General features: G+C 44.2%; 1 protein-coding gene across 2 annotated transcripts in view; it reads right to left on the bottom strand.

Moving 5' to 3' along the window:
• Positions 1 to 26,457, bottom strand: part of LOC122475351 (contactin-associated protein-like 3) — a 193,350-nt gene that overhangs the window by 22,208 nt on the left and 144,685 nt on the right. For both annotated transcript variants that reach the window (XM_043567261.1, XM_043567262.1), the window contains 7 exons: positions 23,738 to 23,935; positions 19,856 to 20,012; positions 13,891 to 14,018; positions 6,015 to 6,185; positions 4,830 to 5,048; positions 2,414 to 2,653; positions 1,426 to 1,656 (listed from right to left, as the gene is read on the bottom strand). In XM_043567261.1, coding sequence (XP_043423196.1) covers positions 1,426 to 1,656; positions 2,414 to 2,653; positions 4,830 to 5,048; positions 6,015 to 6,185; positions 13,891 to 14,018; positions 19,856 to 20,012; positions 23,738 to 23,935 — 1,344 coding nt within the window. The remainder of the gene's footprint in view (positions 1 to 1,425; positions 1,657 to 2,413; positions 2,654 to 4,829; positions 5,049 to 6,014; positions 6,186 to 13,890; positions 14,019 to 19,855; positions 20,013 to 23,737; positions 23,936 to 26,457) is intronic.

The following is a 26,457-nucleotide window of genomic DNA, read 5'->3' as shown; positions in this document are numbered from 1 at the left end:
GTGGGGCCCAAACTCAGACTGCGAGCTGAAGTCAGACTGAGCCACTTAGGCACCCTGAGAACCCAATTAAACACTATTTTATTTTATTTTATTTTATTTTATTTTATTTTATTATTTTTTAAGTTTTTATTTAAATTCTAGTTAGTTAACACGCAGTGTAACATTAGTAAACGCTATTTTAAAAGTCAAGACCAGGGGCGCCTGGGTGGCGCAGTCAGTTAAGCATCCGACTTCAGCCAGGTCACGATCTCGTGGTCCGTGAGTTCAAGCCCCGCATCAGGCTCTGGGCTGATGGCTCGGAGCCTGGAGCCTGTTTCTGATTCTGTGTCTCCCTCTCTCTCTGCCCCTCCCCCGTTCATGCTCTCTCTCTATCCCAAAAATAAATAAACGTTGAAAAAAAATATATTTAAAAAAAATAAAAAAAAAAGTCAAGACCAAATAAATGGTCTTTTTCCAAGTTCTGCCATTTTCCTTAACGAAAGGAATAAGTCTAAGTTAAGCATATGAAAACTCCAAGCTAGGCTCTAAGTCAATTATTCATGTGGTATTCATACTATTAAATGGTAAAACCTCAAGCAATATTGCATTAACATTCAGTTTCTATAAGCATAACTTCTTTTAAGGTGACTTACTTTAATGCATTTTAATGTATTGCTGACATTTGCATAAGGATTTTTTTTTTTGCACAACCAGAATTTTCTCCCTAATGTTTCTGCCATAATCAAGAAACGGAGAAAAGAGAAATGATTTGCTACAGTATCTAAATCTCAAGTTATCCACAAATGCACCACTGACTCCTGTCTGTCATAGATGCTCCAGAAGGTCAAGTTTCTGCCCTGCTTCTCTGTGAGGCAAGGTTCCAACTTGGTTTTGCTCTCCAACTGGAAAAGTCTTGGAAAACCCTGGTGGCCATGGGTGGGGTAGCTCTCCTCCCACTTTTCTTTGTACGTAGAGATGACCTGAAAGGCTCAACCACTGATGGGTAAAGAACAATCCTACTCAGCCCATGCTGATCAAGATTAGATTTTATATATACTTCTTCGCTTAGAAGGAGGAGGAAACGTTCTCCATGTGCAGAATGAGATATCTTGTTTCAAAGTGAATTGCAAAACTAATTTAGATTATTCATGTCTGGTACGAAAGACCCCGAGAAGAGCAAGGCACACATCTGCACGGGGAATACATTAAATGACCAAACTTCCACGGGAGAATGGCATCTTGAATGGAACCATTGAAATGTTAACTCTAGTGATAAACATTGAGGTTATCATGAAAAATAAACTACCCCTAAGAGAATGCAGAATCTATAAGCCTTGCAATTGTGTTTCTTTTTTGTGGTTTAACGCTGGAAAAGCCCCCACCCCCCACCCCATGTGGTCCTGATATCCTAAGTCAGTCTTCTTGTTCGTAGAGTCTGACACTCACCATTGGGGGCGAGGATAACTGATAGGTACTCTTCGTAGAAAGAGCTCACGTAGAGAAGTAAGCTGGGGGCCCCTGTGGTCCGGAAGCTCAGTGTGGCCATTTCTCCGGTCAGCGTCAGATCCTCATGAAATAAAGCCGCCAAGGAGCTGGCGTTCTTACCAAAGGTGTGATTATGATGTTCTTGAAAGTTGTAGATAACAGACGAACCGCTTCCAAAATATGCAGAAATCTCTGGAATGACACTCGTTTTCGTTATGTTACCAATAACATAAGAAGAACAAGAACAAGGCTCTTCTTAATGGATAGTTACACAATATCTCTAACTCTTAAATTTTTTTTTTAATGTTTATTTATTTTTGAGACAGAGAGAGACAGAGCATGAGCGGGGGAGGGGCAGAGAGAGAGGGAGACACAGAATCTGAGGCAGGCTCCAGGCTCTGAGCCATCAGCACAGAGCCCGACGCGGGGCTCGAACTTGTCAACCGCAAGATCATGACCTGAGCCGAAGTCGGATGCTCAACCGACTGAGCCACCCAGGCGCCCCGACAATATCTCTAACTCTTAAACATCTCAAGAGAGAAAATAATAATGGCATGCTTTGCTCATTGTTTTAAACATCTAAGCACATTTAAGATTAAAGAAAATAATCAAGTATGGACAGAAAGATAACATCCCCACCCACATTCCCATAACGTAGAACTCAGTATTTTCTTATTGCCTGCAAAATTCCCCTCAAGATTTCCATAGCTTTGGCTACCGTGGTTCTCCGTGTTGATGATTCCGGATCTAGGTAGTCACGAGCTTCTCAAGAATAGAATCATGCCTCTTTCCAAGTTAAACACAGAAATTTGGGACCGAAACGAGTCTATTTAAGCTAATCACAGAGAACTGCCTTATCCCTTGTTTACAGGGTCAGATGGCAGAAACACAAAGGGAACGGGAAAACGATGCGCCGTCCTCTCCGGTCCCGCACGTGCGTCACACTCACCATTTTCGCAGAATGGCCCGTCATAGGCAGAGAAGGTGCAGTCACAAGCGATACCCCTGTGTCTCTCTCTGCATCTCCCTCCGTTGCGACACAGGTGGCCGTAGCTGCTGCAGTGTCCCGGGCACCCTGGCTCCACGCCCGGCGTCATCGTCGCTCTTTCTTCCAGGTCCAGGGCCAGCCCGTTCAGCCGCAGCGACCGAATGCACCCCAGGAAGCCTCTCTGTCTGGTGGCCGTCCCGCCTGCAAGGGAAACACTGCAGATGCAAACGTGTTCTTGCGTGTCTTTGCGGGATTTCGTCTTCACGTCCCACGGAGGCCATACAGATAATGTCAAAAAAGCGACCCGTCCAAAGTTTTATGCACAAATACAATTTGGAAAACAGAGGCTGTGATCAAATATTCAGAATCCTCAAAGGACACTGATTGAAGCCATTGACAAAAATATTTTTGAAGTCGGCCTTGGTAAATATTTATTCTAAAAAATACTTCTTTGGGGTTCCAGGGTCGCTCAGTCGGCTGAGTGGCTGACTTCGGCTCAGATCACGATCTCAGGGTTTGTGAGTTCGAGCCCCCATCGGGCTCTGTGCTGACAGCTCGGAGCCTGGAGCCTGCTTCCGATTCTGTGTCTCCCTCTCTCTCTGCCCCTCCCCAACTCGTGCTCCGTCGCTCTGTCTCGCAAAAGAAATAAACTTTAAAAAAAATTTTAAAAATACTTCTTCAAGTTTGATTTAGAAAGAGTTGTACATTTTTACATTGCTTCCTTCATAAAAAACAGAAGACCACTTATCCTTTTTAATGTTTAAGCATATAAACTATGAGGTGCACAATAAAGTTACGTAGTTGAAAATCTTTGCAATATGATATATATTACAAATGTGTATATTAAAATATACAATTATGCATGTATGTATATATATGTATACGTAAAATATACAAGAGTTTTGTTGTACATATTGAACATATATAATATACATTAAAATTTGTATATGTGTTATATATACATTTTTGTTATATATTTGTTATACATATGTATATGATAAATTATATATGTAATACCAACCCTTCTTAGAAGTGCCATCAATGACAAATCCATGAAATCCAGCTCTCAGGTCAGGGGGAGTAACATTAACTGAACACTGTAAGTCTCTGTATTTCTATCATGTCTCATGGGAGCCTACACAACTGGGTGCCCAGGAGTCATCTAGAATGCATGCTAAGAACCGAGGTGGGGTTCATTCTCAGGGACTCTGATTCGGTGGGCCTGGGGTACATATGCCAGATCAGAATGTTCCACTAGCTTCTCAAGCTCTAGAAACATCTCAGTGGAAATGTTACTTCTAGGTAGACGCTCATGCAAACTCTGTTCCTAGAAATTCCATGAGTCAGTCTTCAGCATTACAAATCAGAAAATAAAATTATTTCATTTGATCCAGCGTCATGACTTGATGTGAAGCCTACCCGGTAAGAACTGTGCTGGAAGCAGACATTTATGGGGCCATGGGTTGAACGCACACACACGCACACACACACACACACACACACACACACTCACGAACTCCCCACACAGCATCAGCCTCCAGATGCTGTAGGTATCCCCTGGCAAAGCACACAGAGTGCTAATTTGTGATTTAGATCAGTGGTTAATTAGACCGCATCCTTATTTACTTGAAAATACATGAAAAATGACCAAGTAAGAGCTACTTCAGTAATCTGCTCGTTTTCGAAATTAGAACAGAGTTGTCTGAAAAGCCACGTAGCAAAACTTAACTTTCCCCGTGGGCAAGAGAAAAAATTATAAAAAATGAGCAAACAAATGAAAGGGGAAGATTCCCACTCCCCAGAGCCGTTGATCTTTAAAGGATGGGCACCCAGGATAAGGAGCCAGAGTCCGGTTTTGAACCCGGCGTCTGCAAGGACTGAGCTGCAGGAGGGCGGTGCTGAGGAGCCGCGGCTGGCGTGGTCCTGGGGAGCACGGCCACGCGAGTCTCCTCCGGTCTGCGTGTGAGGGGGCACTTGGCGAACCCCGCCACGATCGCAAGGCAGGTTCTCCAACTTCCCTGAGACGGGCAGCGGGAGACTCGGATGAAAATCGCTAACAGATTCCTAAGTCCTATTGACAAGAAGTAACAAAAACAAATGCGAATCATCATCGGTGCGATTGCGCGCGAGCCTGGGAGAGAGTCCACCGCGGACAGGGTGTCTCTGCTCTCGGAGTTTCGAGACTGGGAAATCTAGGGAGGCCGTAATCAATGACAACAGTCTATGGGAACGATAGGAACGATCTGGGGAAAGGGATGCTATCACATGGGCGCTCGGCCCAAGGCGCGGACAGAAGTCTGCTGGCTGCCGTCACCGCCTGTCCAGTTAGGACTTTCTCTGGGTCCACAGCGCTCAGCTAGAAACCGGCCGCACTCACCCACGAAGAGCTGGCTGTTGAGCTGCAACCGTGCGTGCCCGTCGGCAGGTGCAGCTTGGGTCTCGCTGGGGAGCTGGTCCACCTGAAGCGACGCTTCCTTCACATTCCTCTCGGCCCTCACGTGGTGCCACTGGTTGTCATTAAAGGGGGTGGGCGACCGCACCGTGACCTCGCAACGTCCGTTCCCCACATCAAAGGAAAAGGTCACTTCCGAGGGAGCTGCAAATACAGATAGGGAGCGTCACTGGGTTGGGTCACGGGGGAGGAAGCTCAGTCTATCAAGACAGGAGGCAAGTGCCGTGACATGCCCCTTATGAAAGCACAAGACAGTGACACTGGTGCACACAGATGTCACGCTGAGCTGGCTCGGAGGGCAAGATAAATCTGTATCCCGGAGGAAGAGAAACAAAGCGATTTTAACACATTCCTGCTCAGAGCAGACTGTCCATCTTGCTAAAAACCCTAAAGAGTCGAGACAGTCACCTAGAGGAAGAAAACTAACGTATTAGCTGGCTTCAGATATATAAGTGGGTTTATCTAAAGGTGGTTTAAATCTTCATATACTTTAACAGCACGACATAACATTAAAAAAATTTTTAATGCTCATTTATTTTTGAGAGAGAGAGAGAGAGAGAGAGAGCGTAAGCAGGGGAGGGGCAGAGAGAGGGAGACACAGAATCCGAAGCAGGAGCCAGGCTCCAAGCTGTCAGCACAGAGCCAGACGCGGGGGCCCTACTCGGGACTCAACGCAGGGCTTGAACTCACCAACCGTGAGATCATGACCTGAGCTGAAGTCAGATGCTCAACCCACTGAGCCACTCAGGCGCCCCACTACAAGAAACTTTGAAGTAAGGAATTGCGCTTCGAGGCACATGCATAAGTGATGTAACCAGTCAATTAAATGAAGTGATTCTGCAACGTAGTGAGTTATTTGACCAGTTTGGCTTTAAATATCCTGATCGCACACACAGTTAGGGCAGCTAAGTGCTGCTCCACAGACCGGTATGTGTTTTCTGAATCGCTATTTTCCTCTCTATTAAAAATAGCGAAGTAAAATAATAGACCCTTAGCATTTACGAAAGAAATACAAGTGACAGCACATTGCAATGTGGCAGGAGTTAGGTTCTCAAAGGGGTCACTGTTAACTCCTGAGCGCCTGGTGGCTTCGTCCGGGGGGCGACTCACCATGTAGCTCTAGCCTGATGAAGTCTGTGATCCCCAGGTTCTCTACAAACACCCCAGAAGGAGCTGTTGTCTTAAAAAAGAAAGACACATCAGCACTGAACTCTCCGCGGAACGTAGGGAAATGAAGGTATGAAGTCTCCGTGTTGAAGGAAGCGGAGTTCCAAAACGAATCTGTTTCCAAAAAGAAAAGACAGCGACAATAGCAATGAACCAGACCAAACAAGAACTACATGTTGGATTTCTAGCATTTTTTGCTGTTAAATGCCATCAGGGGAGATAATCACTGGAAACGGTCTGTTTTTTTTTTTAAAGAAAACAGTATTATTTTAAAATTATCATAGAAGGGCACCTGCGTGGCTCAGCCGATTAAGCGTCCGACTCTGGAGTTTGGCTCAGGTCATGATCTTAGGGTTCCTGCGTTTGAGCCCCGCGTCAGGCTCTGCTCGGTCAGTGCAGAGCCCGCTTGGGATTCTCTCTCTCCCTTCCTCTGCCCCTCCCCTGCTCGCACTCTCTCTCTCAAAATAAATAAATAAGCCTTAAAAAAAAATGAAATTATCATAGAGTAAAATTGACTTTTAGAGAAAAATTGATGTTACATGAGTTTTAATACATGCGTGGAGGGGCGCCTGGGTGGCTCAGTCAGTTAAGTGTCCGACTTCAGCTCAGGTCATGATCTCGCAGTTCACGACTTCGAGCCTTGGGTCGGGCTCTGTGTTGACAGCTCAGAGGCTGGAGCCTGCCTCTAGTTCTATGTTTCCCTCTCTCTCTCTGCCCTCTGTTTGCATTCTGTCTCTCTCTCTCCTCTCTCAAAAATAATTTAAAGCATTAAAAAGATTTTTTTTTAAATACACACACGGATTTGTACAACCATCACCAAAATCAGGATAAAGAATAGTTCCATCCCCCAAAACTCCCTCTTGCTATTTCCTTATAGTCACACCCTCCCCCCACCCCCAAGCCCTGCCTACCATGATCTCTTGTTTTGCCTTTTCCTTTTGACATTGGCTTTTTTTTTTCACTCAGCATAAAGCCTCTGAGATTCACTCGGGTTGCCACGTGTTGTTACTATTCTGTAGTGTTCCACCAGGTGGATGGGGCCGCCATTTCTTTGTCCACATTTAGTGGACAGATTCGGTCATTTACAAACAGAGCTTCTATAAACACTCGTGCCAATCAAGCACGTGTTTGTGAACAGTCTTCTTTCTTGCTTTCCAACCTGTATGCTTCTCCCTTCCTTCCGTACATTATTGCACTGGCTACGACTTCTAGTATGATTGAAATTGTGGAACAGAAGTGGTGCGATTGGATATCCTTATCTTGTTCCCAGTCTTGCGGGGGGGAAGGCGGGGATCAGTTTTTCACCAATAATTATGCTAGGTGTTCTGGATAGAGATACTCGTTACTAGGACGAAGAAGTTCCCTTTTATTCGTAGTTTGCGAAGAATTTCATTGTGGATGCCATCGTGATACAAATTACCACATTGATTCATGATATAATCATAATACGAGTTATTGTATTTCTATCAATTGATGCAGAAAAAGCATCTGGTGTGATTTTTCTTCTTTCCACTGTTAAAATGGTAGATTACATTGACTGATTTCCAAACACAGCTGATCCCTGAACAACCAGGGGGTTAGAGGCACTGACCTTTGCACAGTTGAAAATCCATGTGTGACTTCTGACTCCCCCAGAACTTAACTACTAATGGCTCACTGTTGACTGGAAGCCTTATTGGTAACGTCAACACATACTTTGTGTGTTATATGTATTAAATGCCGTATTCTTATAATAAAGTAAGCCAGGGAAAGCGTAATATTATTAAGGAAACCATAATGAAGAGAAAATACATTTACAAGACTGTACTGATTTATTGGGGGAAAAAATGTGCATATAAGTGCACCTGCACAGTCCAAACCCGTGTTGTCCCAGGATCAGCTGCACTGAATCAGTCTTGCATCCTGGGGTAAATCTGTCAGTGTCGACGTATCATTCTTTCATGTATTCCTGGATTATTTACTAATGTTTTGTTGAGGATTTTTGCAAATATGTCTGTGATGATGCGATCTGTAGTTATCTTTTTTTTTTTTTTTTTGCATTTTCTTTGTCTAGTTTGGATATCGGGGCCATGTTGGCCTCACGTAATTTTGGGAAGAATTTCCTCTTCTATTTTCGAAAAGAGATTGTGTAAATACGGTGTTATTTCTTTGGGAGAATTCACCAGCAAAACCATCTCAGACTGGATTCAATTCCATGACTACTTTTAGGTCTGTTCCAGTTGTCTGTTTCATCTTGAGTGAGTTTTAGTCGTTAGTGGTTTTCAAGGAACCGATCTGTTTTATCTATGTTGGAAAATGTATGTGTGTAGAGTTGTTTGGAGATTGCCATAATTATGCTACTGATGTCCGTGGGGTCTGTAGGGATACTCCAGCTTTCACTCCTCACATTGGTAATTTTTCTCTTTTCTCTTTCAACAGTTCTGCTAGAGATTTATCCATTTTATTGATCTTTCAAAAATATTTTTTCCTCTTATAGATCTCTATTGGTCTGCTTTTAATGGAATGGCTTTCTCTTCATATCTTTATTATTTCCTTTCTTCTGCTTACTTTGAATTACTTTTTCTTCTTTTTCTAGTTTCTTATGGTAAAAGCTTAAAATTATAGAGTTGAAATTTTTTTTCAAAACACAAGCATTTAATGCTATAAATACCCCTATAAGCACTGCCATAAATGTACCCCACCATTTTGATATGTTATATTTTCCTTATTATACAGGTCCATATGTTTCATAATATTCACTTGAGACCTCCTTGACTCGTTTATTAGTTAACAGTTCGGGGTTAAATTTCTGAATGTTTGTGGAGACACTCACTGTCTTTGTTACTTACTTCTAGTTTAATCCATTGATGCCAAAGAATGTAGTTTGTATGATTTATTTGGTAGTTGCTAACGTTTTCCTGTGACAAAGAATACGCTATATCCATGTGCATGTGAAAAGAATGTGTATTGTACCGTTGGGAGGGAGTTCCATAAATGTCCATCAGATTCTGTTGGTTTGGGGCGACATTCCAGCTTCTGTACCCTTGCTCATTTTCCCTCTCTTAGTTGCATAGGTTAATGAGAGAGGCATATTGGATTCTCTAATTATGATTATGAACTTGTCCATTTCCCCTTTCCATCCTGGCAGTTGTTGCTTTATGTAGTTTGAAGCTCAGTTATTAGCACACCCATTCACAATTCTCATGTCTTCTTAATCACTTTTTGTGTCTATTAATTTTCTATGCTTTCAAGCAAAGATTTTAATATAGAAAGTCCAGCTTTCTTCTAATTAGTAATTAGGCAGTGTGTCTTTTCCTGTCCTTATTTTTAAACTTCTGACGTCATTATATTTGAAGTGAGTTTCTTGTACCCAATACCTAGTTGAGTTGTAACAATCGGTCTTTCAACTGGTTTACTTAGACCAATCTCATTAAATACAAATGTCGACATGTGGGATTTAGTTCTAGCGTTTTATTTCTTCCTGTTTGTTACACCTTTTTTTTTTTTTCATCTACTTCGCCTTTTCTGTCTCCTTTTGGGTTATTTAAACATTTTTTAGTATTCTGTTTTTTATTTCTCCCTAACTGTTCCTTGATTGGTTATTTTAGAAATTACAGTATATGTACTTACATATACTTACAGTATAAGTATTTACATGTACTTAGTGTCTGCTCAGAATCTCCATTTCAACCACCTTGGCTGATTCGTAAAAATGTCACCAACAATTCTGTCACTTTCCCTGCTCCCCTTTATGTTGTTGTTGCTAAACGTATTACATCTGTGCACATTCAAAACTCTATGAAATAATGTTGTATTGTTTGCTTTTAACCCTCAGATGTTTTTACATAACTCAATAGTAGAACAGTCTGTTATACTTACCCAGATATTTATCATATCTGGGTAAATATTTTTTAAAACATTTTTTTTAAGTTTTTTTTAATGCTTATTTATTTATTTATTTTGAGAAAGACAGACAGAGAGTGAGCTGGAGAGAGGCAGAGAAAAAGGGAGACACAGAATCTGAAGCAGGCTCCAGGCTCTGAGCGGTCAGCACAGAGCCCAGCGCAGGGCTCGAACTCAAGGACTCCAAGATCGTGACTTGAACTAAAGTCGGACACTGAACTGACTGAGCCACCCAGGAGGCCCAGATATTTACCAATTTTAATGCTGTTTTTCTATCCCTGATGTCCCAGATTGCCTTCTGACATCATTTCCCTTCTGTCTGAATCTTCCTTTAGAAAGTCTTTCAAAGCATCTTCTGGTAACGAATGCTTTTCGCTTCCCTTCATCTGAGAATTTTATTTTATCTTCATTCCTGAAGGAGATTTTTGCTGAATACAGAATTCCGGACTGACAACCTTTTACTTTTAGCACTTGAGAAATGTTCTACCACTTACTCTGGCTTTCATATTTCTAATGAGAAAGTCACTGCCATTTGAGTTGGTGTTCACTTATAGATGACACATTACTCTCTCTGGCTGATTTCGAAAAATTTCTCACTGCCTTTATTCGCAGCAGTACGATTACGATGTGTCTGGATGTGAATTTCTTTGAGTTTATCCTGTTTGAAGTTCATTCAACTTCTCAAGTCTGTCTTTTGCCAAACTTGGAAAATTTTCAGCCATTATTTTTTTTAAGATATTTTTTCCGGTACCACACTCTTTTGCCTGCTTCTGAGTATTCAATTACATGAATGTTAGATCTTTTCTTGGTAACTCATGGTTCCCTGAGGCCCTGTTCGTTTCTAGATTTGTTTTTTTTTTTTCCTTTCTTTTGTTCAGATTGAATCATTTCTATTCATCTTTAAGGTCACTGACCGTTTCATCTCAGATCTGCTATTTGGCCCTTCTAGGGCATCTTTTATTTCAGTTTCTGTATTTTTCAGTTCAAAAGTTTTCATTTAGCTCTTTATAGAGCCTATTTCTCTGATGAAGTGCTCTTTTTCCATTTGTTAAGAAAGTGTTTAGGATTACTTATTAGGGCTCTTACGTAAGAGCGGTTTCAAACTCTATCAGATAATTCTAACCTCTGTATCGTATTTGCATTAGTATCTGTTGATTGTATTTTCCTAAACCAGCTTAGATTTTCCTGGTTCTTTGTGCTAAGTAATTTTGGATTATTTCCTAGATATTTTAAATAGTACATTAACAAACTCCAGGCTTTGTTTAAAGTTTGTGGAGCATGTTGAATATAGACATATAGATTTCGATATCTATATACAGATATAGATACCTGTATATGGATACCGATATATATATACGCATCTATATCTATCTGTATATATCTTATTTTTTTATACTTTTTCATTTACTTTTTATTCATTTAGTTATTTTGCAGGTAGTCGGCCTGGTTAGGATCTGGCCACACATTCCAACGGGCCTTCTGTGGGCTGTCTCTAATGGCAGTCCAGTTTGCAAAGGTTTTGCAGTACTATTCAGATCTGCCTCCCTCATGCGCCACCCAGTGGCCAGTCTGGGTCTTGGGTGGTAGCCGCTCCGCTCAGTTCTCAACTTCTATGGTCTACGATTCGGGTCAGATCCACTCGGATCAGATCCAGTAGCTCTGAGGTGAGCCCAGGACTTCGTAAACGACGTATGGCATGCCTTCCTGAACAGTTCCCTCTCTGGGCCCTTCCAGGTACTTTCTGGTCCCCTGGTCTCCCTTCTCAATCATGGGACCAGAAAAAGGGTCGTTTTGAGCCCGCTCTCGTGTGCTCTATGCACCTCTGCAACTCGACCACGTCCATCGTCAAGCGACGGGTGAGAAGAGAAATAAAACGAAATAACGGGAGTCCGCCTACGGTCTCTGAACCAAAGCTGCCCTATTCAGAGCAAAAGGTCCTTTCTGAAGTTCTGGCTCTTGCGAGCTCCCGGGGCAACTTCTGCTGTTATTTCCATGGCTCTGCCTGGGGACTGGGGCCTCAGAAAACACCAGGAGAAGAGGGAACTGGGATCCCTGCATTCCCTGAGAGTTGGGACTCCTCTGTTCTCTCCTCCGGTCAGGGCTAGAGGGCTTCTCTTGGAACCCTGTCTGTCTGTGACCCAAGTCCGCATCTGGGACCAAGGCCGAGCGATGCTGGCGGGAAACGTAAATGGTGCATTCTGGCTTCTCTTTCTTGCTGCTATTTGCTTCCCAGCGTCCCGAGACAGCTGCTTCAAGGCATCCTGTCCAGGTTTTAGAGGGGGACCCAGGGGGAGAGGGGAGCCGGGGCGTGCTAACTTCATCTTATCCAGAAACAGAACCGTGGTCTGCCTTTTAAGATCACAAGTGGAAAAAAATATCTTCTACCATCAGTCGAGGCACGTGACTACGTTCTTCACATTTTGACTTTCCACGTCTCAAAGCTGACGTTGTCCGAGATAGGAAACGCTTACTTTTTCTCAATAGCAAGGATGAGAGGTGTCAGGATTTCTTCACAAGGCAACATCTCCTACGGGATGGGCTGTGTGGCTCCACGGGCTCAGAAGGCCACGTGGCCACCGCAGCCTCGGTGGACGTTGTGCTTCGGCCTCTCCTCTGACATGCGTGCCACTGCAGAGTTCAGGGCAGAGGACCGACATGGCCTGGCCTGGGCGCCTGGCTGTCAGATGGAGTATCAGCTCGGTGGGGAAAAGGCAGCAGCAGGCAGGCCGGCGAAGCCGCAGCAACAACCCAGGTGCTGGTGGTCATGAAGGTGGATTCGGATCCATTTTGAGGTTGGAAACAACACGACTTGTGGGTGAATTAGATGTGTGTTGGGAAAAGAAAGACGTTGTGGGTGACCGCCATGTTTTCAGTCTAAGCAAAGGGGGAATGGAGTTGCTGTGTACCGAGGTGGAGAAGGTTGTTGTGGAAACACTTTTTCCCCTCATTTTCAACAAACTGATTTCGCAATGCCTAGGGAAATACAAGCCAAGGTACTGAACAGCCAGCTGGATGCCAGGGTTGGGAGTTCAGGGAGACTGGGCTTGAGGTGTAGACGGGGGACTCACTGACATCAGTGTGGTACGCGTTATGCCAATGTCCCCAATGGGCCTGTTGGGAACAGCTGGAGGGCAGAGAGAAGGGGGGCTGAAGCTCGGGGGACCCCAAGACACGATGCCACTGGTGAAGTGAAGGAAGATGGAGGGAACCCAGAATGTTGTGGTATGTTGGCAGTAAGGAGGCGAACCAGGAAAGGGGACCAAAGTGGCCGATAAAGGTCAACGCAGACAACACCGGAGAATAAAATTTGGATTTAGCAACATCGTGGTCTCATTGGTGAGCTGGAAAAAGCAGTTTCTAGGGAGTGACGGAGGAGAAGGTCTGAGGGGTTAGAAAGAGGTAAATTAAATGCAGAACCGATGTATTTTATTTCAATTAGTTTGAGAGAGGGAAGGATATGAAAGAAATCCAGATGTAGCTGGAGGGGTAAGTGGTCAGAACCACTGAGGTTTGCAGAATTGCCAACAGGTATGAATGAACAGGTCCACTGGATGGGTCCTGTCACCCCATTTCTCATCATCTTACCAATTTTAGGCATCTCAGCACTCAGCCAAGTGCCTTATACTTAGCTGTGTACGTTAGATGTTTGCTGACCAGGTGATAGAATATTTCAGCTGATTCCATGAGTATTCGCAGCAAGAGTCTGATTTCAATACTGCAGAAAGGTCACTACTCCAAAGGTAATGTCATTTTCTCACTTTTCTTCCTCAGTTGCGACGACGACAGCACACACTTCGTTTATTAAGTTAACACATTTCTAATGAAATACGGATTATCAGGGTAGGTAGTGTTTTCATGAACGTGGGCAGCTGCATTTCTCCTGAAACCCTGACACGCGTTTTCAGGGCTCAAGACAGTTCCTCTTCCCGCTACTTACTGTCCCCCCAGCAGAGCAGAGGCCCCAGCGCATACGCGGCTTCTGAATGTGGTCGGCCTGTGTCCCTCATCACAACCTGAATGACCGGCAGGTGCTCCTTATGGGAAAGGACTATTGTGTCGCTGGTCCTACAAAACAAATACGACCACCTTAACATTATTCTCAACGACACCCGGAAAAGTAACAGTCTTTCAATGCAGTTCAAGAAGGTATTTAGCTAAATGTGTGACTATGTAACAGTGGGGAAATCAAACGGCCCATCTGACCGCTTACACGGTAACGTATTTTAATAAGGTTGTCTGAGGACCCGAGACCTTTGTTTGTCTACGTGACCCCAGAGAAGAAAAGTGGCCAGGTCCAAAATCATGAGCCTCATGCTGGCGTGAGATTACACTTTCACTGCAATTAAGCAGTTCACTGCTCTTTCCAATTTAGCCGCCGTGTAAGATTTAAATGCAGAACTTACACACGCAAGATCTGTCTGGCTTCATTAAAAAAAAAAAAAAAAAATCTGACTGACAAGATTTAGGTTTTCAGTTCTTAGATTTTTTTTTTAAACTGTATTTTCCAAAATTCCTACTGCAGTTACTAGGCATTTCCTTATTTATTAATGCCATAAATTTAAAAACAAATTAAAAAACAAACCAACCCCAAAACAAAATACTGATTCGAAACCAAATCGAAAGGATGATACAATGGGCACTTAAAATTAATAAATGAGATAATTCATGGGAAGTGCTTTGTCCATGGCTGTCACCATCCATCCATTCGACCAACACTTACTAAACAGCTTCTACTTGCCCGGCCCTGTGTTTTGGGGACGTGGACATAAAAACCATGAACAATGTCCCCAAGAAACCTAGCAGATATTATAACTATAACAAAAATATAACTGTAATATAACCAAATATGTAAGTGAATATTTAAGACAGCATTTGTAGCTATGGTTCCAATACAACAAAAACTAGAATAAGGGCCAGAGGTCCTGGGTAATAAGCCAGCTGACCACCAACCACCTCTCTGGACAAAGATTTTTCTGCACATTGTAAGCTGTTCATATTTTTACTGTATATTTCAACATACAATTGTACTTTTGATTTAATAATTCGTCTCATGTGTCATTCTGATGCCCTGTATCTGTGCAGAACCTAGGAAGTTTTCATGCCAAACAATTACAAAGCCACCACTCACTCTTCTAGGTACAAATGGAAGCACTTGAAACTGACAATTTTGCAAGTCGAAACAATCAGCCATTTCAAACGGTTCAGCCCAATAGCTTTGCTGCAAAAAAGAATCTGCATAACTTAATAGCTAATTATTCCAGTTCTGATTAGGCATCAAAGTAATTCTTTTAAGGTAGAAAGTTGAAAATTATTAACATTTTTATTTTGCTTAAAAAATGTAACAACGTGACTGGCAGTGCCTATGGTAAGACATGAAAAATTTGAACTAGATATCCTGAAAGTTAAGAAACAATTTTTTTTTCAATCAGAGTGTTTCCCCAAAACCAGACTAAATAAAGCCGCATGGCTTTATCTGGTTAAGGCCCTGCAATTTCTGTGGGTGAAAGCACATATCCCAAACACATAACTCCTGGCTTTGTTGGGAACAGGTGGTCACCAGCTAGAAGATTCCATGGATTATGGGGGGAGTCAATCTGAAAATATATCTTGTTATAAATGTGGGGATAATGCACCGAATTAATTCCTCGTGTTAAATATCAATCAGTGTTACAAATAGGCATTTTAATTCTTGTCATTGCTATTTTGGTAGAACATTCTAGAGTAAAAACATAAGTGTATTAGTTATTCATTGAGGATCCCTGAATTTTAAAGAACCATTTAAAAGCTACATTTATAATGCAGTGAAAAAGCTACACTTTTAACTGTTTTTAGCAATGACAAAGCACAGAGTCCTGAAAAAAACTTAAGGAAAATCATAAAAGGTAACTGCGTGTAGGAAGGCAGATATTGTACTAAGTTCTTTTCTCATTCCATTGTTTGTAAAGTAACTTCCTGATTCTGAGGAAATTTGAAACAGCTCCGATTTTAAAATTTATCAGCACAGGTCATTCCCAATTGCCTACGCTTCACGTAGGATGTTATCCATTGCCATGGTCACCAGATTCATTCGAAATTGCCTAATTTAGTTATATCTCAGTTTTCTTCTTGCTTCTCTATTGTTTTCAAAAGTTGGAAGCATTGCATATCTAGGCATGATGATTTCTCACGATAGGTTCCAAGCATTCAGTAGTAAGAGAACTTCCAAAGCCACTTCTCTTTTGTTTTCAGTCCCAAGCGCTCCAGAGACCATTCTTACTGCTGGCTGTTCTGCAGGGGACTTTTGAAGTCTAACGGGGCTGTCACGACTCGGAATTGTTGCCAAAGCCACAGGGAACAAATATTGGGTCGGCTTTCACATTTCCTAATTGTTCGGGGGAAAAGAGAGACTGGAGACAACCTAATTATCGCCACCCAGAGTCGCATATTTTGAGAGCTCCCAGGCTCGCTCTTGGGTTTTGCTATTCTATTGGACAAACCCTTTGACAAACCCGGGCGGTTTAATTACTGCGGCACCGTGACACTTCACGTCCAGCAAGGCCCGTCTCCTCTCCTTGTTTCCGTCTTCCGTTGTTATTTACCATGGCTTTTCCATGTACTTTATCCCAGCTTGTCACTGACCCAAACACAAAGCACATGTTTGGCGTTGGCATTACATGGAATCGAGGAACTACATATTTTTCTCACTCACGGCCGTTGTGTGATACCTCGTCTTCTTAGAGTCTCATAATAAAGTTTTATGATGTCTTTTCCCTAAAAATTTTCCATACTTGTGTCATCTTTATTCCAGAGTACTACACTCTTTTTGCTGATTTTGCGAGTAGTTTGTATAATATCGTCTTATACTTAACACGTTCTTCATAGGAATGCAGTTATTCTAAGATTCAGTAAGTAGCCCTACTAAATAAATTCTGATTAATTTCATAATATTTCTGTATATGCTCTTGAGTTTTCCTGGTCGACAACCATATTTTCTATGAATAATGTGATCTTCATTTCCTTGTTTCTAATCATGTGCGGTTTTCAAATGCCTCGTATATTTTTTTATCTCTCTCCTATTCATTTCTAACCTAACTGCACTATAATCAGAGAAATTGTCCATAAGATAACAACTATTACAAAATGTGGGGGGTTGTGCTTTACAGAATATCAGAACAATCAACTTGCAAAAATGTGCCACGTGTGCCTGAGAAAATTATACATTCTATAATTTTAGCTGGCTACCAAAACAAGCTGTTGATTTCATTTAAAAATATTCTGTATGCTTAATAATTTTTGTCCACATGATTTACCAATTGTTAACAGATGTATGTTTAAATGTCTTCCTACAATGGTCGATTTGTATATTCCTTCTTTCAGTTGGGTAAATTATTTTCTGTATGTATTTTGACTCATTTTTATCAGGAACAAATTTAGGATTGTTACGGGGTTTTTTGGTGAAATTAAAAAGCATTATTTATATAGTGAGAGTAATCGTCTCCCATATTAAGACTTTAAAACTGTACTTACCTCTGTTCGTACTTGCTTGGTAAACTTGTGTTCAGCATTTTGCTTTCGACGTTTCTAGGTGTACAAATGAAATATACTTATTCTTAGTTCAATATGATCTATCTGGATTTAAATGGCTATTTTGGCCACATTTATTGTGCATGATTATTCATTTTTTTGTTGCTGTTATCTTGTTGCCTGTTGTTTCCTCTTTTCTAGATTTTATTTCCTCCCTTCTTTTGAACTAACTAGGTTTTTAAAATCCCATTTTGGGGGCGCCTGGGGGGCTCAGATGGTCAAGCGTCTGACTGCCGCTTTGGGCTCAGGTCATGATCTCACAGCTTTGTGGGTTGGAGCCCCACATCAGGCTCTGTGCGGACAGTGTGGAGCCTGCTGGGGATTCTCTCTCTTCCTCTCTCTCTGCCCCTCTCCCACTCGTGCTGTCTCTGTCTCTCTCAAAATAAATAAATAAGCTTTATTTAAAAAAAATTACAATGAAACAAAATCCCTTTTGAATACTGCACTCTCCATGGCTAGTCTTTAGTGGTCACACTTAAAATTTTAATCGTATGTGCTATGAACAGTGTAATAATGCTGACAAATATCTACGAAACAAGTTTTAAGTTTCAATAACATTTTCATTTCTAAATTTAACTCCTTTGTCAATCACAATCATTTTGTAACGGGATTGGAATGCCTCCTCCCGTTTCAATTCCGTATATACTGTGATACGTGACTCGTGTCCAGTATGCATCTCCTAGTTTCTTAACCTCTCAGTTGACACATTTCTTTACTCAATATTTCTTCGAGCGCCTGAGACTCTCCTACAAGATCACCTACTCTCATTCTGAAAATCATTCTTCAAACTTCCTCTTGTGGAGTCTGCTGCTGGTGTATGCTCCTTCAGCGTCTGTCTGTCTGTCTGTCCGGGCGTTCACTGTATCTCAGCTGGGGACACGCTTGGAATGGGACATCTTCCTAGTGCACGGCGAGGGGAGAGCCAGCACCCGTGGGTGGCGCTGGGTTCCATGGAGGGGTGGGAGGGGTCTGCTGGCTCCGACTTCCTTTCACCTCTGCTCCCTTTAACGTTCTCTTTAATTTTCTTTGGTTTCGCCGTGATGTGTCTGGCGATGGACTGGCTTTTACTTATCCTGCTTGGGTTTCCGGTAGTTTCTCCCATCCGGGCATTTCTTGGCTATTTGATTATCGCCCTTAATGATCTCCAATCTTCTCTTTTGAAACTTGACTCAGATGCCTGTTCGACCTTCTCCACACCACCCCTCCATGTCGTTGCCTCTCTTCCTGCCATCGTGTGTCTCTCCACACTACAATCCACACGTTTTCCACTTCCCCAGTTTTCTGATCCACCTGTGTCCACTACCTGATCCAACAAGTCTCGCATTTCAACGGTAATATTTTCATTTGTAAACATTCATTTGGTTCTTCCGTAAATCACAATCACCTCCGTCAACAGTATTTTCTCATTGCTTTCTCGTGTTTCGGTTCCACTGCCTATTCTTCAAACGGTTCCCCACATTGATTTTATCTTACGTTCTTAACGTATCCGTGATCTGGGATTTTTAGGCATCTGTTTACTCTGTGGTGTCTTCTGCCTCCCACTTCTGTCCCCTGGGGCTCTGTAGCACTGGACTGCGAGCTCCAGTTTGGTGGCATTCTATCTGTGGGAATCCTTTACCCGCAGGAATGCCCTCCAGTAAGAACGTCAAGTAATTCTATGATGAGCCACCGCCGTTGCCAACCTGCGGCCCCGCTAACTTAATTCAAGGATCGTGTGACATTGGACTCCAAATCTGCGTGAGGGGAAGTCTGTAGACGTGAGTTTTCAGGGAGTTATTTCTTGCTACCTAGGGTGCTAGCAGGAAGAGCTGTCGTCTTCCGCCTTCTTTTTTTTTTGGGTCTGGAAGCCTCCTGAGACCTCCAGCGGTACGGAGAGGCTTGTGTTCCACACCTCCCCTTTCGTGCAAGCCAGACCGTGTTTGGTTTCCCCAACGTGGCCATTTAAAAGCATGGCCAGCAGCGAGGGAGTTCAGCAAACAACCCTGGGTCAACCGTGGGGCAATCATCTTATTAACTGGGTTAAACTGAACTTTCGGAAGTCTGCGTATTTTACTTCCGGCGAATGGGAGACGTTAACCTGGTCTTCCTATTCTGTCTTATTAGAAACAAGAAATAAAATGGACATGATTAGTTATTCACAGGTAAACAGAAACAGCTCCCTAACACTTTAGGCTTCAGATTAATTACACTGCACACATCAAAGCTTCTACTTTGAGCTTGCTAGGGAATCCTTTAATCTTTTCTCTTTATAGAACTGTCTTGTCCAACGTCTGCCTAAGTCACATCGTTTAAGCAACAAAAAAATTACAGTTTGCACAGGGAAATTATATGGAAATCACCATTCATTCCGGTCAGCATCACAGTTGCAGTAATATTGAGAATCAAGGCAGTTCCCCTGTAATCCACAAGCACATTTTTGAGCATCAGGCAGAGAACCTCCCCAGTAAGTGTGTGTTTCATTGGTTCTTCCAACCCACCAGCTCACTGGGGTTCCATCTGAAAGACAAGTATGAGAAAAGTGACACCTACTTTGCCCCCCACTGCCTGCCTCCCCAGCACAGTCCTTTGCTCCCCTCTATTTCAAACACAGCGACTCTTTTAGATGTGAGCAGATGTTAACTCCGCCACAGGATAATTTTTAAGAGGATTTCCAACTGTTTAAAGAATATTTCCATATCAAGACTTACATTCTCACCATATGTTTTACTTTTATTAGAAAATGAGCAAGCGGCCCCTAACTCAATCCAGGCGTGATATGTACGTATTTCTCTTGAGGACTCCAATGACCTAATTTATTTGAAAATAACATTCACAAAAGAATCCTCATTAAGAAAAAAAAAAAAAAAACTAAAGAAAACCAGAGTGATTTATACACTGAGTCTAAAATCTGTTCGAGAGCCTAAGACGCCATTGAAATAACATAATATCATGCAAAGCAGGGATGTCTTTCACTTTATTTATTAGCGGAAAACACTGGTCCTTCCTGTCAAGTCTTAGAAGTCTCATGGAGACGTGTGTTTCTTCTTATACTGAATGGGTTGGCTTTGTAGTTGGGAACTACAGACAAGGTCCTGACGAGCCTTCTCCATGCCTGGGGTGCGTCCCAGGCTCAGGACAACTGAAGTTACCACCGCTCAATTCTTTAGCACAACTTCCTTCCTAGTACAACCCGCAATTAACCCGCTGCTGAGGCCCCAGGGTGGGACTGTAGGCCACCTGGAGGTTGAGGATGGTCAGGAAGGTGAGCCTTCAGGAGCGTGGAGGAAAACAGTACCTAATAAACAGAGCATCAGAGCAGGAGGGCCAATGGAAGTGACATCCCTCAGTGGGCCTGCAGAGATGCTGGTCCATTTTAGCGTGCTCTGTCAAACCCTCCGGCCGTCCCCATCCAGCACCCCCCGCCCCCCACCGGGCATCTGGAAGACATCCCAGCTTCTCCCTAACTTACAACCACCCCTGCTCATCATGGCTCCCTGTCCCATGAGACTTCCCGTCTGCCCGCAACCTCCCAGCTTGCAAACACACCGGCCACGTTCATTACCACCCACCGCAGGCCCACTGGGGGAGATGTGTACCAAGAAATCAATATCCGCGGTCTTCCCCCCGGCCCCCAGTGTGTTGAAACCTTATCTGTAGGGGGTAGAAGAGCTTTTCAACATAACAGATATTTTTCAAAACACCATTTGGAAAACATGATTATTCAACACTCACTCTTTCCTAGATCGAGGAGTGAAAAGAATCATTGCACCTAAATGCACAATTGTTTGTTTACATCGGAATTTTTCATTTTCTCTATAAAGTAAGAAGCATCGGGGGTTGCTAATGGTACAGGATGCATTTGGCTCCATTCAAGATTTCTTTGAGAAATCTGGAGAATTTGCATGAGGAATCAGTAAGAACAACACGAAGAAGAACTAAAGCCGAAATGGAAAGGAACATGGCTTCCCGGCCGCCATCATCGGTCCCTGGTTGGCCGTCCTTCACGCCAGCCATAACTACAATCCTCAGGGACCTCAGTGTCCACAGTACGGAGACCGAAGTTACCTGAAATCAGCACTTACCACCCCCCAAGCTCCCTCTTTAGCCACCCATAATCACATCCCCTGAAGCCATCTATAGCGTAGAGACCTAACAGCTGCTAAAGGAAGACGCCGCGGGACCCTAACAAGAGTCAAGGCCCATCTGCTCCCCACTAGCCCTCCTGGAAACCGCAGGACACAGGGGTTGCTGCAGCGAGGCCCGGCCCTGCTTCATCTCCTCTCACAATTAACAAGACCTCAGGCTCCTGGCAATGTCTGAGAATTTGAACAGAGGGAAATTCTTGGGGGAAAGTGGATGTCGACTCCCATTCCCCAACGCGTTTTATGACGCTCTTGAGCTACGTGGTCCCCACAGTGCGGCCGCCTTGAGCGATTTTTGCCATGGCGACATTCTAGCGAAGGCTCCAGGGGAAGGCTGGTTGTGGCCACTCCTTTCGCACAGGGTAGCATCATGCCCCCCACGTCTGTTCGTGCCTATCAATAACACACAGCAAATCAGCGTGCCACAAGTGTCGGGTGTGTTAGGCTACACTATTTTAGGCCAACCTCGTGTGTACTGTCATTAAGAGACTCTGGAATTACACAGGTCTGTACCGAACTTGTCTACATTGACTTTGTGCTACAAACTGGCCAGTGGCAGAATATCGGAAATGCAGCTGCAGGGCGCCTGGGTGGCTCAGTGGGTTGAGCGTCCGACTTCGGCTCAGGTCATGACCTCGAGGTCGGTGAGTTCGAGCCCCGCGTCGGGCTCTGTGCTGACCGCTCGGAGCCTGGAACCTGCGTCGGATTCTGCGTCTCCCTCTCTCTCTGCCCCTCCCCTGCTTGTGCTCTCTCTCTCAAAAATAAAAAAGGTTAAAAAAAGAAAGAAAGAAAGAAAAGCAGCTGCTTGAAGTGTGTACAGATAGAAATCCCTCACTTTGTGCCTTTAGCGAGTGTTCAACGAGTTGGAAAGCTGGAAAGCGTTTTCTCTTTCCACCTTTACCCCAACCCCAATTAAATACTTGTTTTTGCTGCCGCTGTTGCTGCTGCTTTCTATATTGATATAGAAAGGATGACAATCGAGGAGGAGTGACCGCTTGCAAATCAACAGGCGCGGACACCGGCCTTCCAAGTGTGAATTCTCTACTGAGGCAGCGGTGTCCAGGTTCTGGGACAGACCGCGTGCGGGAGTTTGCTCCCACATTCACCCGGTGGGTTTGTTTTCGGACTGTGTTAGGGGCTCGCACACCCTGCCCTGCCTTCGCCTCGTTTCCCTGGTGAGACAGCCCAACCCGCCTTGTTCCACAGCACTGCCTCACTCTCCCGGGGCCCGCTTCCTCCTTCTTCGGGGAACATTCCATTTTAGCTCAGTCGTCTATTTGGCAGCAATCAGCTCACAGTACGCGCTGAGCCCTCCAGCACGAACTATAAATTCAATAAATTGGAGAGATGCGGATAAGCAGCATTTGACTTGGTGCAATTTCTACGTTGTGCGAGTAAGGCCTGGCGAGGTGGGCGTCTGAGAGCTGAAGGCTCTGAGGGACGAAGCAAGGTCCCAGCTCCCCTGGCTGCTGAGTGACGGGCTCGGAACGTGAACCCGGGGGACCCTGACTACCGCCCTCTGCTCACTCCTCTCCCCAGACGTCTGATCAGCCTCCCACAAACCCAGGAGTTTCATTCGAGCAGGGTGGGGGCTGCACATTCTGAAAGAATGAGCTATTTCAGAGGAAGAAAATACAACACCAAAAGCAGAATTTTCAAGAGCAGAATGGGCATGAAAAACGAACCATGAGCAGGCACGGTGTGTGAAAGGGGTGCATGAGACTAACGTTGTTCCCTAGTTAATAAGTACCCCAGACGCTAATTACATTCAGTCTCTGCAAAAGAATCTCACGGAATAACCACCCCCGGAGAGAGAACTAAGCCACGCATGTCGTCCGCAATCCTTTCTAAGATAACCCCGTAAGGAGGCTTCCACCGTCCAGTTGTCTAGTGGGGTCTGGGAAGGCACGTCAGGTCATTCACAGCTTCGAGCAGGCAGCGATATCTATTGACCTTGCTCTCTGCTCCGAGGAAAAGCATCTCTGTGACTTCCAGATTGTGACGTGAGCATTATGGCCACAGATTCTCACGCATCCGTGGCAAGCCACGGCCACCTGTGGGCACTGCAGCCCACGACGGCTGAGCACGCTGATTACTCACCGTGGCGAGCCGAAAGCCTTGACTTCTTGCAGTGGAAGGCCAGCTCCTGTTGGCAATGGTCCGCACGGTCGATTATGGCTTGGAGCTGGTCCATGCTGGCTGTGTACTTGAAAGCCACAGGGTGGGGGCTTTCTCCATCCGAGCTTTTGACCCTGGCCAGATGTGAGCCATTGTGCTGCACTGAGGTCCCGGTGGTGTCTTGTGGGCAGAAACGGGGTGGGAGGGAGAAAGAGACTGTGACTAGGTTGGAAGAATTAAATATAAATACGGAAGTCCGAAGCATCTTTTATCTGAATTAGGGCTTTTATGTGTGTAGCTATCCGATCTCTTCGATGTTAGAATCAACATGAGTGTCACTGTGAAAATGTGAATAATAGAGACTCTCTTTACCGAGTTTCGTACCACCCTGAATGTGGTCCACGTTGTCCGGGGCCAATTTTTAAAGTTCTGTGTTATAATGCTCACAATTGTAAACACTACTCTTTCTCCCTGAATTTATTTCTTTCCATTACCATAAAAAGAAAGCCAAATGTCTACTGTGTATACATTTATTTTTATTTTTTGAATGTTTACCTATTTTTGAGAAAGAAACAGACAGAGTGTGAGTGGGAGAGGGGCAGAGCGAGAGAGGGAGACGCAGAATCCGACGCAGGCTCCAGGCTCTGAGCTGTCAGCACGGAGCCCGACGCGGGGCTCGAACCCACGGACCGTGAGATACTGACCTGAGCTGAAGTCAGATGCTTAACTGACTGCGCCACCCAGGTGCCCTACATTTACTTTTAATAAGCATATTCCTAGGGGCGTTTGGGTGGCGCAGTCGGTTAAGCACGTGACCTCGGCGCAGGTCATGATCTCACGGTTCGTGGGTTCCAGCCCCGCATCGGGTCGGGCTCTGTGCTGTCCGCGCAGAACCCACTTTGGATCCTCTCTCTCCCTTTCTCTCTGCCCCTCCCCCACCTCTCAAAAATAAAAAAAAAAAATAATAAGCAAACATTTAAGAAGCACATTCCTCATCTGACTGAGCATCTTTTCCTCTGGAAATCAAGGAAATATGTAGAAGACACATCTGAGGAATAACCGGCTGACGCGATCATGCAAAATAATAAAAAGTAAGTGTTTCTGACAAAAATGGACTGATCGCGAGTCAGCAACTCGTTCGTGGCCAGCACGCGGTCACGCAGCGCCTTGAAGTATCTAACGTAACTATCCGCGGCAGTAACCACAACTCCACAAATGTCTGCTGGCCAACTCGGACGCGTTTCTGTCATATTGATTACCTGTATTTTAAAAGGGGATTTAGAAGCACGCCAAACGTGCTCCACAATGTTTGCAACAGAAGAAAAACATCTTGACTTCTTTGACCTTCCCTGAAAACATACCTCCTCCCACGGTATAAAAGGGCCCTGGTTGAGTGGCCAAAAGGCTGGCTTCAGAGTTGCCCTAACTCAACTACATTTATAACATCAAGTTCACATAACCTCCTCTGTAACATGTGTTTGGTCCATACACGCTCGGTCTCCATATTTCCAAACTATAGGGGCCGGAGACAGTCATGTGAGGTTCGTTCTGATTACGTTTAATGGCTAATACACACCCAAGGTTAAAAACTCAAAGTAGTGCTACCAGGAACTCAGAGGAGTCCCCACCGCCCCCGCTCCCTGCCCCTGCCCTGCCCTGGGAAAAATCTAACAGCCATACTGGTGCTCGCAGACCCCAAATGCATCAAATACATCCAGAGATCCAAGGAAGAGAACCCCGCGGGCCAGGGAAAGAACTCTGGCTCCAAGCCTATGAAAAACATCACCAAATATGCCAAATCTAGCAGGAACAGGAACAGACTGTGAGTCAGCGTGACTGATGCAGTGGAATATTCGGTGGAGAAAAAAAGGCTTAATAGATCATCCCCTCTCGCTGCTCGCTGAAGGGGCTATGAGTGTTCCTATAGCAACTTGAATCCCACAGGTTTTTTTCTTCCCCCCTCTAATCATGTTTTCGCCAGGCGTTTTATATTTCAACGTCTTCCTGGAAAATGACTTAGATGGACCTGACGTTATTTTTGGTAATTACCTACTCACATTCGCCCTCAGGGTTTCTTCTATCAGACGACACAGGGTATAAAGGAGCCATGGAAAAGCCATGCGTGAGGCTTGGGAGTTCATCAATTATAACGCCTGTGTGTCATCTGTTTTCATGGTTTACGACACAAAGAAAAACGATGTGCCTGAGTAGCTCACGCAGGCTAGCGGTCAGTATGATGGATTCGTGGTCTTGCATGGTTAAAAGGTAATAATGGAACTCTTTTTCAAGTGGAGAGAAGGGAAAGCAGGAAAAGAATCTCAAAGCTGCCTTTTGAAAAAAGACAAATTTAGGGGCGCCTGGGTGGCGCAGTCGGTTGAGCGTCCGACTTCAGCCAGGTCACGATCTCGCGGTCCGGGAGTTCGAGCCCCGCGTCGGGCTCTGGGCTGATGGCTCGGAGCCTGGAGCCTGTTTCCGATTCTGTGTCTCCCTCTCTCTCGGCCCCTCCCCCGTTCCTGCTCTGTCTCTCTCTGTCCCAAAAATAAATAAAAAACGTTGAAGAAAGAAAAATTTAAATGCTTGCTCTTTCTGGAAATATTTTTTCCCAAGACCCCAACAAGGGCACATTATGTTTCCCTAATGTTCCGCAACGTACGATTTCCATAGATTTCCAAACTGTAAGTGGGAAGGCGGCTTTGAGAGGC

Source organism: Prionailurus bengalensis, chromosome D4 (genome assembly GCF_016509475.1).
Source record: "Prionailurus bengalensis isolate Pbe53 chromosome D4, Fcat_Pben_1.1_paternal_pri, whole genome shotgun sequence".
In the NCBI taxonomy this organism is placed as follows: domain Eukaryota; kingdom Metazoa; phylum Chordata; class Mammalia; order Carnivora; family Felidae; genus Prionailurus; species Prionailurus bengalensis.
Note: the sequence above shows the minus strand (reverse complement) of the source record. Positions and strands in the feature narration are given on the sequence as shown.